This window comes from Thermobia domestica, chromosome 17, assembly GCF_964235325.1.
Source record: "Thermobia domestica chromosome 17, izTheDome1.hap1.1, whole genome shotgun sequence".
NCBI lineage: Eukaryota > Metazoa > Arthropoda > Insecta > Zygentoma > Lepismatidae > Thermobia > Thermobia domestica.
In genome coordinates this window covers 145,348,255-145,369,305 of record NC_137470.1, presented here as the reverse complement: position 1 = coordinate 145,369,305, position 21,051 = coordinate 145,348,255, and the positions used below count along the sequence as shown (strand labels likewise).

The window sequence follows — 21,051 nt, the reverse complement described above, 5'->3', positions numbered from 1 at the left end:
ATTATTTCTATCAAATGGTATTCAAGCTTGTGTCAGGAAGATGATTGTTAAATCATTGCACAGCTACAGTATAACGGAAATGTGGAAGTAAGCTCTGACAGATATATTGAAAAACGTACGCTCTGATGGATATATTGAAAAACATAAGTTTAATTATGTGCTAGAAGCAAGAGTACTTATCTCTAAGAAGTGAAACACGGATGACTAAAAAGAAATGATCTAGAGAAGAAAAAAATGTTGATAATTCAGAAGTTAAAGTTAAATAGCTTCTAAAATTGCCCTCCAATAATACGTACTTTATGTTTACTTTAATTCATAAAGCATGTGCTCCATCCATCATGATGGTGAATTCCAGAGCGAAATATGGCATTTAGGTCATGGAATCTTATTTAACTTTAGAGTATACTACAAGAAAGATATTTACACAGAAAAATCATGAAAATGAAAAAAGCCAAAATTTCCAAAATTCTCGTTTTTTTCCCAAAAAAGCCGGCTTTTTATGTGCAAAAAACCATCGATTCAAAAAAGCCGGGTTTTTTGCATCTCTTTTCATAGGGAAATAATTATAAATACGAAAATTAGAATGAGTAAAATAATATGTTGCAAAATGGACAAGAAAATTTTATTTTCGTTTTATTGTTCTTATTTACTGCTCTTTTGACACGGAATTTGCCACATACATGTCTTTGCCGATTATACTCATACTAACATTATTAAAAGTACCTGGCGAATTCGTTATCAAATTATATTCCTACAAAAACATATTTATAGACATTCGACAATAATTTCGGACATGAGTGTAGTTTGTATTAAGTAGTGGAAAAAAATTACAATATATATACTTACTGGAGGTGGAGGTGGAGGAGGCCTCATACGTCTTCTCTTACTACTTCGGTCACGGCCACGACGACAATGGCGTCCCTGAAACAGAAGATACAATGTTAAGAATCACTTACATGTAGGATGCAAAGAAAGTGTGAGAGATGTAATTTCTATCATATAGAAAAGGAAAAAATCGAGCCATGTGCAGTGTTAATAGGAGTACTGAACATTAATTCTGACGAGAAAGAACCAGTGAAGCTGATTTCTTATCTATAAAAGTCATATTCACTGAAACTTTCCTCTTGATTTCCACAACGGGAACATTCTTCCAAGCGCCGTTCGAGAGCGCACAAACACATTTCTTATACCAACATTCAAACTTAAGAACCGTGGTGGATAAAGGAATAGGGGTTTCATTAAAGTGAGATTTATGCTTCTTTTTTTTTATTTTATCTTGTGCATCTTCAATAGAACAAAAGCTTGAAAACCGAATGTTGTTAAAATAAATTAACATAGCTATGATTTAACATATATATATATAAACTCTTCGCTGAAAAGAAGCAGACACTTATACCAGCGTTTTCGTAAATTCCACTTTCAAGAGGGGAAGGAGGTACAATTTTTATTCTTTTCTCCGCATTCAAATTGACGTCTCATTGCCACGGAAAAACGGCTTGAACAGATTCAAATTAGATTCGAACTAAAATTTTATCATGTCATTTCGATCAAAATGCGTACGTATCCTAAGCGGGAGGGGTTCAACATTTCTGCTGACGAAAAAGGGAAGGGGCGAATGTTTAAGTAGCTCCCCTCCGAGTTGTATGTGAATATGACTTTTACTTCCTGATTGATTGGTATTGTGCGAGAAAGTTTGTTTTATGACTGACTAGTGGGTACTTTGCTTTTACCTTTGGTTATTCTTGGCACTAGTAAATTGCCTAATTTTAAAGGCGATTTTACAAATGTTAATACAACTTGTCCTCATATTGAATTTCGTTCCTCCAGAGAAGCTTTTTTTTTTCTATCTTGTTGAATTTAGATAGTTTTTTTGATAAATTTCTTCGTTTAGCTTTAATGAAGCTAACTGGAGAAGAGCATGCTTTAGGGAAACTCGAATTTGCAGTGGAATAAGAAACAAAGTATGCAAAACAGACGGTTAATCATTATAGTCTATTTGTAGTTATACTACTTGTTGCTTCTACTTCTATGTTGGTCTTTCTAATAGTTCTAGATATACAATATAATAAATCTTCGACTTAAATATAGCATTTTCCTATATCGTGCAGATATTTCTGATCTATACGTACAGGAAACAAAATTACATTATGCGCTCGGTAATATTATCGTTCAATTTCAATACCTGCCTGCACAGAAATTTACAGAAAATGAGCCAGACATAAAGGAAATTCGTAAGGATTTAGGTTTATGTTTTAAAATTCGTCTTTTCCTGGGCCGTCTAGAATTTTATGATTAGGACTCTACAAGTCGCAATGTAGCGCTCACTGGAACAAAGATACGCGATCAAGTTTTGTGTGAAACTCGCTAAGCCTCCAGCGGAAACTTTTCCAATGGTTCAATGGGTCTTTGGGGATGAGAATGTATCACAAAGGCAAGTATACAAATGGCACAAGGCGTTTGTAGAAAGCCGTGAAAAGGTCGACGACGAAGCCTGTGTTGGACGACCGTTCACATTCTTAAACGACGAAAATGTGACTCGTGTAAAAGAACTTCTGCAAACAGACTGTCGAATGAGCGCTCACTTAATGGCCGACATGTTAATATTCCAAAAACTATCGTACACGAGGTTGTTACCAAGGACATGCATATGAGAAACGTGTGTGTGAATCTTGTTCCAAGAATTTTGAACGTCGACCAAAAATCTCGCGAAATCAAATTTGTCAAGACTTCTTGAAAATGTGTGAAACGCTAGGAGAGCCATCATACAGTCCCGACGTGGCTCCCGCACACTTCGTTTTGTTTCCCCGTTTGAAATCTCCGCCCTCTCCCCTCCCGTAAGGACATCGTTACAGGACAATTGACGACGTGAAAGCAGCTTGTGAAATGGCTTTAAACGCACTTCCTGAACAGGCCTAGCAGGATGTCTTCGCAAACTGCAAATCCCGCTGGCAAAGATGTATCGATGGAGGAGGACAATATTTTGAAAAATTTTAATGTACAGGTATTATTATTATTATGTAAATAAATGTTTGTTTTATAGTACTTGTATTTTTCTTAATACCCGATAACATTATTTTCCGTACAGATCAGAAATTACAACTTTAATGTTATTCTTTATGTACTTTGTATTAAGTAGTGGAAAAAAATTACAATATACTTACTGAAGGCGGTGGTGGGGGAGGCCCCATTTTTCCTCTGTTGCTACTTGCACCTCTACTACTGCTTCCACCTCTACTACTACTTCCGCCTCTACTAGTACTTCCGCCTCTACTAGTACTTCCGCCTCTACTAGTACTTCCGCCTCTACTAAGACGACAGTCGCGTGCCTGAAACAGAAAATACAATGTTAAGAACCACTTACATGTAGGATTCAAAGAAAATGCGGGGGCGCGGTGGCTCAGTGGTAGAGCGTTCACCTCCGGGGTCCCTGGTTCGATCCCAGCTCGCGCCATGTGGACTTTGTGGTGGACAAACACCGTGCTCGTAGGTTTTCTCGGGGTTTTCCCGTTTCCTCCTACTTTCTTCATTCCACCATTTCATTCATTTCTCATAATTACCGTCTCCTTTAGCCTAACCGGCATAAACCTGGGACGTAAAACTTAAAGATTTCATTTCATTTTCAAAGAAAATGTGAGAGATGTAATATCCATCAAACAGACATGTGGATTAAATCTGCAAACGAAAATTTTAACGAAAAATTTCTAATATGTTTTATTACATGCATTATCTGCAAACTCCAAATATATGAATCTATACTAAATATTAACGTATAGATAGAGCAAAAAGTGGAAATTACCTATGGAAAAGGACGAATTGGTAACACGATCGTAATGAAAATTCGTATTTACCGTAGAATAGGTTCACTCACGTAAGAAAACAAATAGCTCTGTCAGTTAAAGCAACGAGTCTGTATGCCGCAGGTTGCTGGTTCGATCCCCCATAGAAGTGGGATGGTTATTTTTATTACTATGGTTATTTTATTTATTTTTTATGTGGGAAAGAATCAAATTGTAACATGTGTGTAAAACTCATGACGATACAAAAAAAAAAGAAAAAAAAAGAAAAAAAGAAAGAAAAAAATGTGGTCGCACTTGCATTAGTGTCCCTAATTTTTGTTTGCAAACAGGTTCGTAATTATTTTCTCTGTGCTCACTGCTCACTACATGCTCACTGGTGCATAACGAATGTTTTCCAGTAAATGTTAATTCTAATTTGGAGAATTTTATAAAGATTCACAATGTTTATCACTAGATAGTCTTCTATCTACTTTTTTTTTACACTTTGATAACAGATTTCTCTATTAAATGTTTAATTTTCCTTATTAAATGTTTAATTTTCCTTATTAAATGTTTAATTTTCCTTATATATGTTTAATTACGGAAAAGTTTTACAATGTATTTGTTTTAAATTGAAATTGTTTTGAATTTACCACATGAGGTAAGTAGCCCGAAGGAGGAGAACTCAAGTAACTGATATTCTACGTAAAAGCAACCAATTGTAGGATGCTTCTTACCTTCAGCGCATAATCTTTACGTTAGAGAGTCGGACAGAAAAATCCTGTTTTTCCTCCCCTATGACCACTCATCTTAAAGCTCTACATGTAATGATTCGTGTCACATAATTTCGGCTCTCCAAAGACATTCATATTTAATAATAATAATAATAATAATAATAATAATAATAATAATAATAATAAAAAATAATAATAATAATAATAAAAGTAAAAATGAATTATTATTATTATTATATTATTCCTGAATATGCCACCCTTACATAATGTAGTAACCTTAGACTTCTTAGTTAAAAGTGCTTTCTTTAGTAATAATTTGAGCAACCACGTAACAAAATTTAAAATGTAGGAGGGGAACGACGTTTTACTTTGCCCCTCTGTTTTCAGCACCCTCCCAAAAGAAAGTATTCAATTTCTGACAAGCAGGGCAGACAAAATGAATAAGAAATATATTTATAGCATCCTTTCCTCCGTGAATGGAATATCACGTAGCATTTTTTATTCTACCGAAGATGACCCTAGGCCGTTATGGTTAGGTAACAAAAGAAATACGTAATATATTTATAGCATCCCTTGACTGTAATATTACCGCTTCTTTATTTGTTCGAGGGCGCCCTACACAACCAATGGTGACAGAAAGAATAGGAAAAGTGTCTAAAGATTACAAAACACATTATATTTTGTCAGAAGCATGGCAGTGTATACACAGCATTGCTTTCGTTAACAAGTGTTTCACCCTTGAGTCGCTTATAAAATTAGGCAGAATAAACTTTTGCCGATCTTTGCTCTAGAGGGATTTGTCCAGGATGGTTTGGTGTCGGGCTAATAACAATGAGTATGTTTATTTACATCACCGTTAAAGAAAAAGCAAACTTTCTGAAAGGAACTTACTTAGGAAACATCAGATCCTCCTTATACTTAGCGAGAGCCCATTGTGAAAAATTGCATCTGGTGTTATGGGTGAAAGTTCTATGGGGCTATTAGAAAAATATATATTCCCGTTTCCACGCTGATGGTAGAATTTCTGAAACAGTTATTGAATTACGTTCGAAGCATAGGCGTAAATAGCGCCCCCGCAACCATGTGGCGTGGGGACTGCACAAGCTGCAAAGCCAAAAAATATATAGAAAGTACGCAGGGGCGGACCAGGCCAAATTTTCACCTGGACAAAGTGACTTTTTGACGCCCTCCTCCGTTGTACTAGTCTATATTTTACATTTTATCATAGTGTTTTTAATAGTTTAAACCCATTTTTTCAAAAAGACATTCGTCACCTAGGAAGACTTCACAAAGAATATGGCCTGCTATAAACAATACGAACCCCCCCCCCCCGCTTGGTCTAGTGGCTAGCATGCCTGCCTTCTCTGGTCCCGGGTCCAATTCTCGGTGGGTTACTGTTAAGCGAGAAACGTGGTTCGGATTCCACTATAATCAGTATTCACATCTCCTTTGGCCATTAAGGCATAAACGTGAAACGCTAAACTCAAGCAAACAAACAGACAATACTTACTCCCCCTCCACTCTTTATTCTACATGCCATCTCTCCATTTGTCGATACAGTCCCCTTAGTACTATGGAACTCTCTTCTTCCATGGTGAAATGGAAAACGATTATGTAATTGCCGCTACTTTACAAGAATATAAATTAGAAAAGTCAGTAGAAAACACACAAAATTTACTTTTTGAGTCTCGTTTTGGCGCCCCGGGCAGTTGTCCTGGTTGCCAGACCCTTGGTCCACCCTTGAAAGTACGGACGCATAACTAAGGGCTGCGGAGGAGAGGTTAACCTTCATGTTATGCCACTGGTTTGACGTGTTTGAAATGTTCAATAACTAATCGGTTAGTGAAATAATTTCGACGGTTACTGATATTTAAAGTTTAGCGAAGACAAAGTTACCTAACCAAATACATTTGATATCGCAATGTCACCATTTGATTTTTCCTCACATAAAAAAAGAGAAAAACAATAGTAATAAAAACCCTTACTCATATTGTGCTCGAACTAACAACCTAATTCGTACAGACTAGTTGCTCTGACCAACTGAGTTTCAATTTCTTACGCGAAAGAAGTCTGTTATATTACGAGGCAAGCTTTTCATTATGATCGAGCTGTTAATTTATTCTTTCGATAGGTAATTTCCACTGTTTGCTTTATCTATATAAATAAATGTATAGATTCATATATTAAGAGTCTTTGGGTAATGTGTGTAATAATTGCGCGACAAATATACATGCTTAAATGTATTGTATGCTATGATTTGCCCTGATTGTCTGTTCCTATAGTGGTTGGAAAACATACGTCAAAACTGTTCGAAGTAATACGAACACGGCTTAAGAACAGGGACTGAACTGAGTTATCACTCGATTGACCTTGAAGGCAAATCACCAAGGGGTAGCTATAAACGAAAGTTCAGCATGCATTTCTGTGGAGTTCTGTTCAGTATCACGGTTCTCTCCCAAGCACGTTGTTCTTAGGAGGAATAATTTACAAACCTAACCTTTCGACAGAGTGCAATAGCAGAGAACCAAAGAGAAGTAATTCTTGCCATTGTTAAGGTGGAGTACCACCATGTGCAATAAAAATGTCGCGTCTCCTTGAAGTGTTATTTTATCAAAAATAAGTCGTTTTCCTTTATATATTCGAAGTTTCTGAGGGTTTCAAAATGAGGAAACGTTAGTGACAAACAAGGACGCATTTAGGGGTGGGTTCAGGGGGTCCGGACCCCCTCTGAAATCCCAACTTTTCTGTAAATTTAACCTAATTTTGGGAGTTATTTTTAAAAATCTTATTATAATTTATCCTAATATTGAAGTCGGACACCCAAATAGCTTTGGACCGCTCCCGAAATAAATTCCTGCTGACAAATATATTTCCAATATATTCGTTAAATAATAAAATAAAATAACTAAATTAAGAGCAAAAAGCTTCAACACAGGCTAACTTTTGTCCACTGCCAATATTGTTAGAAGGGATATTAATAGCAAAAACTCCTAGTCAATGTTGAACCTTGGAACTTCATCCCGAACAGCAAGCATATTTTCGAAATACACTCAAGCCCTAGCCAGAAGGCATTGTAAGCGAGTTACGTTTGGCAACATCGCACGGAAACAAATGAATGCTGAAATACATTCTAACCCATTCCTACTACTATTACTACTTTTGCTATGGATCTGTATAGTACAAGGGCAGACTTATTTTAGTGAAAGAAGTTTAATGAAAATTTTTAAAAAATAATCGTTAAATCACTTTTTGAATATTATTTTTAATCTTTTTTAACGAAGGAATGTTATATTTAAAAAAAATAAAAGTAACTCTCCTTAGGCAGGGTTTGAATCCACGCCAAAACTAATTTCCCTTACTAGCATGTTGCGCTAGCTCACTTTTTTTTTTTTAAGTTAACTGACACCGAACGTGCCTCAGAAACTTGAACTACTTATTACTTTACTTGCTTTACTCATTATACCTTGCTTTTCCAATGATCTAGAACGACAGGGACACGAACACAGAAACATCGAGGACAGTTAAAATCACAAAGGCTCTCCCACCGGGAATCAAACCCGGGACCCCGTACACCAAAGGCGCACGTGCTAGCCACTAGACCAGCGGGGAGGGCACTCACTCACCTACGAGAGCCGACAGCATTTGGCGTTTACTTTGTGCTATATGTAGGTCACGACTCGTGATGTCACCAACAGGATCACAATATAGACGTCATTATTTTTCCTACATCACAGTCCCCCGATATTTGATCATTGGAAATTGTCGGACTGAAATTGTCATTTGGAACAACACTTTAATATGAAGCCAAAAATTCCTTTAAAATAGACAAAAACTTTGAGTTTTAAGAGTTTTATTATTTTTGCCTTTTCCCATAAGGGGGTCACAGCCTTTAAACCGAAGAGCCCCCCGAGATTTGAATCATTGATCACTTGGACTGAAATTCTCATTTGGAACCAAAACTTTAATATGAACTCAAAAATTAAACTTTTACATCAATTTGAACTGACTGGGTTCCGGTTCACCCCACTATTATGTTTAGTTTAGTTAAGTGGTAATTTGTGACAGCTTCACATCAAAAGAATCTTTCACTTCACCACCTCCCCCCAGGAATCCGTGCTGGATCCGCCCCTAGAATCAATAGACATTTTTCCTATACTTTTTGTCACCCTTGTAGGAGCTCCCACGAACAAATCAAGAAGCGGTAATATTACAATCAAGGGGCGCTATATATTAGGTATTTCTTTAGTTACCTACCAACTAACCGCACAGGGCTATCTTCGGTAGAATCAAAAATGCTACGTGAAGTTCCAATTATTAAGGGAGAGAGGACGCTATAAATATATCTCTTATTCATTTTGTATGCTCTGCTTATCAGAAATTACTTTTTGTTGGGAGGGTACTGAAATGAGAGGGGCAAAATAAATTGTCATGCCGCCTCCCACATGGTTGCTCAAATTATTACTAAAGAAAGCATTTTAAACTAAGATGTCTAAGGTTACTACATTAGGTAAGGATGGCATATTAAGGAATATTATTATTATTATTATTATTATTATTAAATATGAATGTCTTTGGAGAGCCGAAATTATGTGACACGAATCATTACATGTAGAGCTTTAAGATGAGTGGTCATAGGGGAGGAAAAACAGGATTTTTCTGTCCGACTCTCTAACGTAAAGATTATGTGCTGAAGGTAAGAAGCATCCTACAATTGGTTGCTTTTACGTAGAATATCAGTTACTTGAGTTCTCCTCCTTCGGGCTACTTACCTCATGTGGTAAATTCAAAACAATTTCAATTTAAAACAAATACATTGTAAAACTTTTCCGTAATTAAACATATATAAGGAAAATTAAACATTTAATAAGGAAAATTAAACATTTAATAGGGAAATCTGTCATCAAAGTGTCCAAAAAAAAAAAAAAAAAAATAGATAGAAGACTATCTAGTGATAAACATTGTGAATCTTTATAAAATTCTCCAAATTAGAATTAACATTTACTGGAAAACATTCGTTATGCACCAGTGAGCATGTAGTGAGCAGTGAGCACAGAGAAAATAATTACGAAACTGTTTGCAAACAAAAATTAGGGACACTAATGCAAGTGCGACAACATTTTTTCTTTCTTTTTTTTTTTTTTTTGGTATCGTCATGAGTTTTACACACATGTTACAATTTGATTCTTTCCCACATAAAAAATAAATAAAATAACCATAGTAATAAAAATAACCATTCCACTTCTATGGGGGATCGAACCAGCAACCTGCGGCATACAGACTCGTTGCTTTAACTGACAGAGCTATTTGTTTTGTTACGTGAGTGAACCTATTCTACGGTAAATACGAATTTTCATTACGATCGTGTTACCAATTCGTCCTTTTCCATAGGTAATTTCCACTTTTTGCTCTATCTATACGTTAATATTTAGTACTAGCAGCGTTCACCCCGCTTCGCTGGGGTCACCCCGGAACGCAATAAACTTTGTTACTTAGATAATTTTTACTTTTTCGCTTTCAAGTGATATGATAAAAACCATAGAAGATTGCAGTAAATGTTAACATTATATCGCCTGTCATTTATGTTAACCCGCCGAGTGACACGGTCATGTGGGTTGCATATAAATACGGTTAGATTTAGCTATGATGAGCTAACAAAGGATTTCTACGTTATGGACACTTGAATGGTCAATTATCTCAAGACACTGGTAATTGAAAATTAAAGTGATATGATAAAAACCATCTAGGGTCCAAATCTTAATAACCCCCCAAAAATGAAAGAAATTGGTTCAGCCGTATTAGCGTGATGAGCTAACAAAGGATTTGTACGTTCTCTTTTATATATATAGATAGATTTATATATTTGGAGTTTGCAGATAATGCATGTAATAAGACATATTAGAAATATTTCGTTAAAATTTTCGTTTGCAGATTTAATCCACATTTCACTCAATCACATAGGTGTCGCTGCTTCGTGTTGGACTGCAGAATTCCCTCGCGTTCTTGAAAATTTCCCACTTTAACAGAGTTGGTAATTCTCGTAATTTCGGTCGATTTAATGTTTTTTCCTTCTAATTTATTTATTTTAAGCTAATATCTAACACAAATATTAAAAACGAGTTTGTTATTAACCTGTCCTGCTGGGGAAACCTTCCGAAATTTCGAACATATAAAGAAAACTGAGATATTTTCAAAAAACTTCAAAATAAAGAGACGCGTCATTTATTTTGCTCACAGTAGTACATGAGAAATTATGCGAGTAAAACTTTAAATGCCTTACCGAAAAAAAAGTGGAATATGGAATTCCTCTTCTCAAAAGTACATGATTCTGTCCTACAATCGCCGAAACGTTTAGTACTTTGAATCCTAAATGCCATTTTCGACTACAAAGTTAAAGAGTACTCTATTGTGGGTGCTGCGAGAACTTTATCAGTATTTATCAAAGTATATAGTAACACTATTAGTGCTTAGATAGATCCAATTCGATAATTAGATCCGTCAATATTATTATGTATTAAAGAATGAATACACATTTTATTTCCAAAGGTTCCACTGCATCCGTAGATATTAATATAAATAAAACAAAGAGTCTGTCTGTCTGTGGCCTGGGGACCAGACGAGTGGACCGAGAGTTATCAAAGTTTGGTCACGAGTACCTTGGTCCAGGCAGGGAGTCTCAGAGAGGGGGGATATTTACTGCGACTTGTAAAAGTATTAGAAAATGACAGGTATTAGTGGCGAATTCATACTTTTCGCGGTCGCTGAGATCAATGGTGAAACTCCGATCGCATTAACTTCCAAATTCACCCTATTCGGCTACGGGCCGGGAGACACCGCGGGGGAGAAGGGGATACCGAGACATGTAAAAATAATCCAAAATGACCGATATTAGTGTCAAATCCATAGTTTTCGCGGTCGCTGAGATCAATGGTGACACTTTCACAAGCGTTGACTTCCAAATACAGTCCCCATCGGCTAGGGGTCAGAGGCGTTTTTTTAAAAATTCGAACCAGCGGGTCTCAGGTAACGTTTACCTGGATATGTAAAATAATAGAAAATGACCGATATTTCTTGCTTTTGTTGTTCTGTTTATTTTCAGAGATATTTTATCTGACCCATGCGAAGAATGGATATTTCAGCTTGTATAAAATAAAATATACTGCAATCTAAACTTAGGGATAAATGCACGGAGGTTCTCAGAGAGCGAGTTACTGTCGTTAATTCAATAGTGAAATATTTCTTAACAGTAAATTTACTTTTGTTTCCCCGTGTAGTTTTTTTTTTTTTAATCAGACGAGCCAGTTGGGCTGTACAACCTTCATGGGACCAATGTTAAATGAAAATGCAACGTTGCCATTTACCTGGACCCACAACGTAAGTAAATGAAGTTACTGTCTTTTAAGCTAATGTGTCGATGGCTAGCCCCCATTTCAAACATGACCCCATTCAGTTTATGTTGTGGGTTCAGGTAAATGGAAACGTTGCATTTTCATTTAACATAGGCGCATGAAGAGTGTACAGCCCAAACGGCTCGTCTGATTTAAAAAAATTCCTTCATTTTAGATTGAAAATATTATATTTGGAGGCTGTTTCCGCTCTTATATTTTGTTGTAACTCTCACAATAACAGTTACCCTATGTCAGGGACTTTTGAAACACCTTGTATATTGTAAGGATCCCCACATCATAACAGAAGCACATGTCAATACAACACGTGTTATTGATTGTAAACAGTGTAGCAGACGAGAAGCAGACACGAAAGACGCCGAGGGAAGCCGAAAGAAGACGAACCTCACGAAAGGACCCGAAGAGGACAAATAAAAAGCCCAACCACCGAGGGACCTGGCATCAGTCGACCAACTGATCAACTAACCAACACCTGCCCTGAGGTCGCATTGGACTAGGGATCCTCACTACAACCAAGCCTCGCGAAGTTGCCTTGGGCTGAGGGGGCTTTCCTTCAAGACTCACCAGAACCAGCAGGTGCCTTGGAGACTGCCTTGAGAGAAGGGACACCGTGCAAAACACCTATTTCCTTTCATCTGGTCAATAACAAGATAGACACTATTTTACTCTTTGTAATCAAAGACATTTGTAATTATCAATTTTTATAATAAATTCGCGAAGGGGAAAAGACTAGCCCGGACCGTCATTTAGTCTCTACCTATAAAATCATTACACTATACTTATTATTTTAATGGAAACACTTTAAAAAAAATGCAACTTACGAGATTAATATAACACTAGCTGAACCTGCGCTCTCTACACAGCGCATCATTCACATATGAGCATGAATCTCCTTGTCATTCCTCAAAACATCTGTACATGTCCCTTTACAGACAAGTGAAAGAGCCCTGACAAAAATCGGCGAGGGGTACGATAAAGGGGAGATTTTTTTCCGGTTTTTGTCAATATTTCGCACCGTTTGCAAGACTGAGCCTACTTCTGGTTGAAGTTTGTAATTCATGTATGATCAGTGTTTTTTTATTCTTGTATGTAGTATGTAATAACAAAATACATTACACACACACAATTAATTATAATGTCAATGATATATGGTGTTCATTGGGCAAAAGTCTCCAAACAATAAAGATTCATTTTAAACTGGAGAAATGGTTATCCTTCGTTTTTCATTATAATTTGGCCATGAAACAAACGCCTCAGATATATACAACCACTGTATACAACTGTATGGTGTTGGAATGTATAACTCATAGGATATGATGCTTTACTTTTTTAAAATTTCAACACTCACTGTACCCCTTAAGAATGCAATAAAGAAATAACAGCCATTTTTTTAAAAAAAAAACTTCAATTAGAGCTGGACAATCTAAATAAAATTTGGAATCGACCAGGAAAAAAGGCACGTTTCTAGCACTTGTGGTTTTCGAAATATCTGTGTCGAAAACACTGGAGACAAACATATAAACTTTTCTCTGGGGACAAACATATAAATCTAGCATTTTAATATATAAATTGGACCAGCTTTCGTCCTCAGAACGCTCTGATGCAACGTGGAACGGAGTCATAAAACTGTGTAAGGCAGCAAGTGCAATATGAAATCATACCGCGTGCAAAGAAGTCACTCACTGCCGTAAGAGAGAATGGAGGCGAAAATCTACCTCGGATTCGTGTCTCCAAGACGGACCATAAATGTTCAGGTACGCTCAGGTTCTTGAATTGGGTGGGGCAGGGGAGTGGTCCACTTCATTCCGGTATTCCTTAAAACATGCTGCTACAGCTCAACTTTGTGAATGGGCGCATTACCGTTATTGCTCGGTAAGAACATCTGGATCACAAAATGCACATGTCCTCATAAAATGGCGACATAATCACGGAAGTGACGCGACAAGTAAGCATCAGGACAAGAACCACTGAAAACCATGATATTGTGGCCTACATCTTCAGAGTCGTTGCCATACTTCACAGTGTGGCAGAGACACTGCGGATGATACGCCTCTTTGTCTATCCACCACACTGACCAAGGCATTGGATTTAAAAGAAGGGGAACGACCACTCACCCGACCACATAAGACAGTAGTCCTGAAAGTGGAGTCCTCGACGCTTAAAAATTGAAATGTGTTGTAATAAAACAGAACTCACAGCTGTTATGCAAGAAGTATTTTTTCAGTTACTAAAAAGAAAGCAATTAGAACTTATACTTACGTTTGTAAATTTAAATGTTTTCCTGCTTTACTAAATTTCTGCCCTGAAGCTGGTCAACCGTTATATAGGACTACTTCAAGTGAGAGAAATCTCTTTTTTGTTATAGCACTTTTTCAAAAGCAGTTGTACATTAACTGCACGACGCCTCGGAATTTTATGGATTTCATCTTCAAGTGGCGGAAAACTCCCACCACTACCACAAATTCCAGATTTTTTAATAAAAAAGAAGTACATGTTAGTCATTCCTATGCTTATAAACATCAAACTTTCCCCCGAATACTCGGATTTCTAAATTTAAAAACCCCTATGAGAACCCTTCCCACAATATGTTTCTAGATCTGCCACTGCGAGTAAACCTTGACTCAAATTAGTTTGCGTGTGCGCTGTGAGGTATGAAGAAATGTCTTAAAAGGCATTGCAACATTTGATGCCTTTCCTTATAAGTTACTTATGTGAGCAGACCTTTTCTGCTCTTTGTAGTATTAAAACCTTAAAGAGAAATCGTCTTAATGTGGAATCGGATCTAAGATTAATGGTGACAAAACTTATTCCAGATTTCAATGCAATTATAAAAAAAACAAAGAATTTCATTCCTCACATTTAGTGACTCCACTTTTGAGAACATTGTTTTTTTTAAGTGGATTCCCTTCAGAAATACATTGATTTTCAGTCTATAAAGTTAATGTATTTTCAATTGAAATTTTGTTCTTTAGGAAACAATCATGTCTTTAGAATATATTACTTATTGCATTATATTTCTTGATCTTTTTCTTGTCAGTGGTAATTCTCAGTAATATATTTTTAATACCATGTGAATTTTCAGATAGCATTGCAAAGGAGTCCGCAGATCATTTAATGAATAAACAAGGGGTTTGCACTATCGGAAAGTTTGAGAACCACTGATATAAGACATTCTCAATCATTAGAAGTCCATTTTGTATGTTCACGGCACCATTACCGGCGTATTAATGAGTTTGTGGTCCTTTATCAGCGGTTTTGCACGTGCAATCGACCCCGAATGTACATGTCATGTAACTCGCGGTAGACTGTCATTATGGACACAGGTTTTGAGAGGCGATGCTTGCATCTCTCCTTCTCTTGCATTACAGTCGCGCGACGATTCTGAGTGACAACCTGCTTTAATGTTTAGCGGGATCTTCAATGAGAATACTTTTTCGACCACTGTTCCTCTTCCCCGATGGAATTTTGCCTAAGTTTTGTATATCATCATCATCCTGGACAACATCGCTCGCGACACACCCTACACAGTTGCCACTTTCATCAAGCTCGCACAATATAACCGAAACAATTTTCCCTTTTTTCAAATCATCTCACACTACCACCGTCACCTCACTTGGCTGTACACTGCCTTTCTATTGCTACTCACGTAGTATGAAGTTTGCCCTAACACATCACATCTACAGCCTGAAGCTGCGGTCACCTCAAACCGTTGCTAACCTAAGCATCTGACGTGTTTCCAACTCTAGACGTCAACACGTTAGCATATGATTGCTGACATCAAAACGTTCCTTCCGCTTCGTTTTAGAAATAGAAGGCGTCGAAGTGTGAAGTCAATTAACGGCTCACAATAGTAAACAACGGTTTATAGATCACAACTATTACATATCTCTGAAGATAATTGAGAAAGGTATTCAATGGAGGCCACAGCGTTCGTTTATACCACACATAAACTTTGGAAGAAAGTGCTCCATGTTTAGGAACGTTTTCATATTAGCAATCAGGGTTGGCAAAAACCATGGTTTTTATTGAAAAAACCAAAGAACCAGTTTTTTTTTTTTTTTTTTAAATAATTTACTCTATGTATTTATATTAGATATGGACAGAAATTAGTTTGTTTCGCCTTTGTGATATTATGCAACAACAAGTTTATGTTGGAAGGGGTCACATAAGCTTAAAGCGGAATCCAAACCGCTTCTCGGCTTACATTAAAGAGAAATTGTCCATTTGGACACGAAACCGGGACTAATTGGTCACAAATGCGATTGCCGACTCACTCACGAAGGACTCCTGATAAAAATATGTTGTACTGATCTTTACATAGATAGGCCTACTTGTTAATATAATTGTCAAGAGTCATTTCAGAAGGACAAAAAGATAAACAGTTACACAAGTAAAAACATTATACAGAATTACATATAAATCGGGAAACTCTGGGAAAATCCTGTTATTACTTTAAAAGTATTTGTATGTAAAATTTTAAGGTCAACATATCATAATCACTACGCTAAAACTGAGGTATCAAATTACAAATTTGGTATGTAGATATCATTCAATAAAATTAAAACAAAGTTAAATCCAAGCTGATATTGGAAGCTACGTAGACAGTTGATAAATTTTGCCAATTTCTATCAATATATTTAAGCAACCTTGGCTTCTTTATAAAACAACAGGCACTCAGGCAAGTAGAAATATATAATTTGCTTTCATTTCGTATGTTTAGGTTTTATATTAATTTTATATTAAAAGCCTAAATACGAACTTTCATGTACTCAACTTTAAGGGATTTTGAGATATGGCCATGTTGTAACAATTGCGCCACGTTTTTTTGTTCCGTTCTAAGGGAAATATTAAAAATAAACACTGAAACACGTCTTTAATTATTTTAAATGGAAAATATAACGTTTCATATCTCTAACCTTCACGAATTTCGAGATATAGCCAGTAATTGAACAATTGTAGCCCAACTCATTATTTTGCCTTTTTTCCTTCTCTTCTACGGCAAATATCAAAAGCGATGAAACACGTGTCTAATTATTGGAAATGAGAAATCCAAGTACCAACGAGTTCCATATCTTTAACCTTTAGAAATTCCGATATATGTACAGTGTGGTCCGGAAGTCGGCGTACCCCCCCCCCCCCTCTTCCTTTACCTTCAATAGTATAGTGTTAGTTATGGTAGAATGTCTGTACACAGTTACCTTGAAGTCTTAGGAGTCATAAACGTCGACATGATCACCATCCATGTCGTAACCGAGTTAGATTCTGCGTCAAGTTCTGATTCCTGGCCACTGGATTGGAAGAGGTTGTGAATCTTCACCAGCTCCCTTTGCCTGGCCTTCAAGAAGTCCCGATCTGACGACACCAGACAATGCTCTCTGCGGTTTCATAAAGCAACAAGTAAGAAACACTCGATATCACTAACGCAGGAATTACAAGCAGCTGTGGAACACGCCTTTACCCTTGTGACTCCAGAGCATCTCCGCAAAACATCTGCGAGAACTTGGCGCAGAATTCAGCTACGTAACGACATGGATGGTTATCATACCGATGTTTATGACTCTTAAGACTTCAAGGTAACTGTGTACAGACATTCTACCATAACTAACATTATACTGTTGAAACTAAAGGGGAGGGACGCCCACTTCCGGACCACCCTGTACCTTTCACGATGATAATTGCTACCCCTCTTATTTTTAATACAGAGTTGACATTCCGAACCTCTCCTTCCTAACTTGAGCTGCTCGTGATTATTCTAGTTTTAGCAGAAGTTTTGATCCCCTCCCCTTAGGATAAGCATTTTAATCGAAATGCTATAAAATACCAGTTGGAGGTAATTATTAAGGATAAACATTCATTTCAAACAGTGCAGCCGTTTTCATGAGATGAGACAGATGAAGTCGTTTTGAATCTGGGCAACAAATTACAGAAATTGTCTCTTTTTCCCCTAGCACCTAACAGTTACGGAATCCAGATAATTGTGTATCTGAAACTGTCACTTTTTTTTTTTTGAAATCAATGAAATTTTTTTGACATTTACATTGATATTGATTTTTTTTTTATGTATGTACATATAACACTATTCAATTGCACTTGTATATATCTAGACTGCGAGAGAGAAACATTGTAAGTCAGAAATTGGCCAAAATGAGAGAAATCAAAATTGGAGATCTATATGTCATGCTCCACCTCCGGTTAACTTGGTATAAGTCAATTCTAAACGTGAGTTGAATAATCGCGTCTTAGTACTGTTAGTATAAGTGATTCATACTTATGCTTGGTAAAATAAAAAAAAAATCGCCTCTTGGAAACCTGTTTTTTTTTTAAACTTACAGTTTCTCCCACGCAGTCTAGATGTATATATTTCCAAAATTTCATAAGGAATTTTGTTCAGGCGCTGCATTTGAAGACTTCAATTTTCATTATAAATATAGTTATTTCGCAATTAATTGCAGCGGTTGCCAGAAGACTTGCAGCAGCTACATACACGTTTCCAAAACTTAAAATACTACCATTATAGTGCAATTATAGTTTATATTACAGATACAGTCACAATATCACAAGTGATTCACTTTCAGAAATTCTCCATAGTACGGTAGATTTTGAAACACTGACTCAACCTTACAATCAGGACAGCAAACCATCGTCTCCATTTTGATCACTTTGCTACTCTTGCCCTTTTCAGAACAACACACTGCACATTATAATGTGTTCATCTCCTGTTAGATCTTAAAACTTTTTCCCGGGAAACGACGGGATGTCAGTCGCAATGGGTCTGGGATGTTAGAAGGTCGAGATCCTTTTTCGTTAAAGCATGAGAAGAATATTTTTCAGTTATTCCTTCCACAAGCTTCATACGGAAGTCCAACTGGTAATTCTTGCACTGGTTCTTAGAAATGAAATGAAATCTTTGAGTTTTACGTCCCACGGTCATGCCGGCTAGGCTAAAGGAGACGGTGATGATGAAAAATGAATGAAATGGTGGAATGAAGAAAGTGGGAGGAAACGGGAGAATCTCGAGGAAACCCACGCACATGGTGTTTGTCCACCACAAAGTTCAAACGGCGCGAGCTGGGATCGAACCAGGGACTCCGTGCATCAGAGGTGAATGCTCTACCACTGAGCCACCGCGACCCTCACGCTGGTTCTTAGAGTAAATCACAAATCACAAGTGAGTTCTAAACTTCCATGTCTATCAAAGTGTCTGATAATTTTCTTGCAATATATTTTCTGCTATTTCCTTACGACTAAGTAGTAACACATGCCTTGATCAAAAATAAAGACTAATACTACTGCCTCAAGGCATGGAAACACTCATAGATTCATCCGAATCACTGTATACTTCACTATCAGACTCCAGTTCAATGACAGATTTCCGTTTCCTGCTTTGAAAACATGTAATCCACCTGTGAAAACCATTACGCTATACAACCCACCCTCTAAACTTGCTGCAAAAGTATGGGTTCTTCTGTCTCTGTCGGGAAAAGTAGGCAACTTTCACATTGCCATCTGCTACGGGAACGATTTTAATGTATGCTATCCATTCATTCTAGTATTAGAAAAAAAAATAAATAAAATAAAATAAATAAATAAACTCGCCACAGTAGGACATAAGTTCGTTCCAAAATATTGCCATATTTGTCTGAACGTTACGGTATATGTTTGTACCGGGTAAGTGGTTAAAAGTTAAATTTTTGAAACGTTGCGCTGTGTGTCCGGTTATTTTCAATGTGGAGTTTATTTACCAAAAGACTCATAAGATATTTTGAACCATCTCTTCCCCTTAGGATATGCACTTAATCTAAGTGGCATGACAAAAACTCAGTTTGAGGTAGGTACTATCTACGTTAAAAAAAAAATCATTTCAAACAGTTCAACCCTTTTCCTGTAATGTGATCCCAAACAAGATTACTTTCGCTTTTATTTATATTACTCTATACTTACACGGACTACTTTTTCTTGTGTCACCCTGTACATTATTTATAAATGGAATTTTAAAATAATATTAAACATTGTACTCAACGACCGAATTTACTGGGAGGATGAGGTGGATAGCTACCTCTGTAAAGAAACACACGTGTTGCTGAGGTAGCCCTTTTTATAGGCTCCAAACTACAGTATATTGAATGGAGTGGTACCGTCTGTAAAAAATGACCCTAATTCACATAGTAATTGTATTAAATGTAACCAGTATGAACATGCAATATTATTAGTAAATACTACAAATTTATTGTGGACAGAGAGAAGGATTTCAAGTTCACCTTAGAACTGTTGTGTGGTGGTGGTTTACCAGGAAACCCACTGACAGCAAACACATTTAGCAGGGAAGAGGTATGAACTAAGACTTATTTTCAAATTGTACAGAGTGTTTTACACGCTAAATATGTTTTACGAGGGAACCTATCCAAGTGCAACACTGACTTCAAGTCGAGACTATGGTCGTTGGATACCTTGTCCCAAAAGAACATAACACGAAAAGTGATACATCCTCGATCGCAACCGTTGCGGAGATATAAGCGTGAAAAGTTAGAAATTGAGCTCCATACTATACATTACAAAGTCAGCTTCCGGGTCAGATTTTTCGGAAACGGTCAGGTAAGGAAACTCAGCGAATACATATCAAAGTAGTGTTGGGAGCCCACCACCTTTTGAATGAAAAAATGTTGCCCCCGGGGCACTCGCAGGGTCCCAGGCGGGGTCCAACTCAAAATTGGCTAATGGAACCGGGGGTCAAGTAGCATATTGTATGAAAGCTATTGTTAAATAAAAGAAGATAGAACAAATCTCAACTCTCTATGATGACCCTGTGCAAACGGGCAACTGGTCAAAATGTCAATACAACCTACATCAGAAAATATATGGCCACTCTTCTAAATCCGTTAAGTTGTGACAATAACAAAACAGAAACTTTTGCCTTTTGAACTTTTCACCCTCCACGACGGTTGCGATTGACAATGTATCCGTACTCTTCTAGGACAGGCAATCCAATGGCCATGGTCATTCTATGGTCCATTGGTCATTCGAAGTCACACTTGTACTTGGATAAGGTCCGTTGTGTAACTCTGTGAGAGACTCTGCAACAATTTGTTTAACTTCAATACCTTGCACTTTTAAACGTGTTTTTCTGTTTTGTTATTGTCA

The 21,051-nt window shown here is 36.9% G+C and overlaps 1 protein-coding gene across 5 annotated transcripts in view; it reads right to left on the bottom strand.

The window, feature by feature from the left end:
• Nucleotides 1-21,051, bottom strand: part of LOC145674387 (uncharacterized) — an 80,344-nt gene that overhangs the window by 28,683 nt on the left and 30,610 nt on the right. For all 5 annotated transcript variants that reach the window (XM_081744365.1, XM_081744366.1, XM_081744362.1 and 2 more), the window contains exons 6-7: nt 3,162-3,326; nt 847-921 (exon numbers count right to left, since the gene is read on the bottom strand). In XM_081744365.1, the coding sequence (XP_081600491.1) occupies nt 847-921; nt 3,162-3,326 (240 nt within the window). The remainder of the gene's footprint in view (nt 1-846; nt 922-3,161; nt 3,327-21,051) is intronic.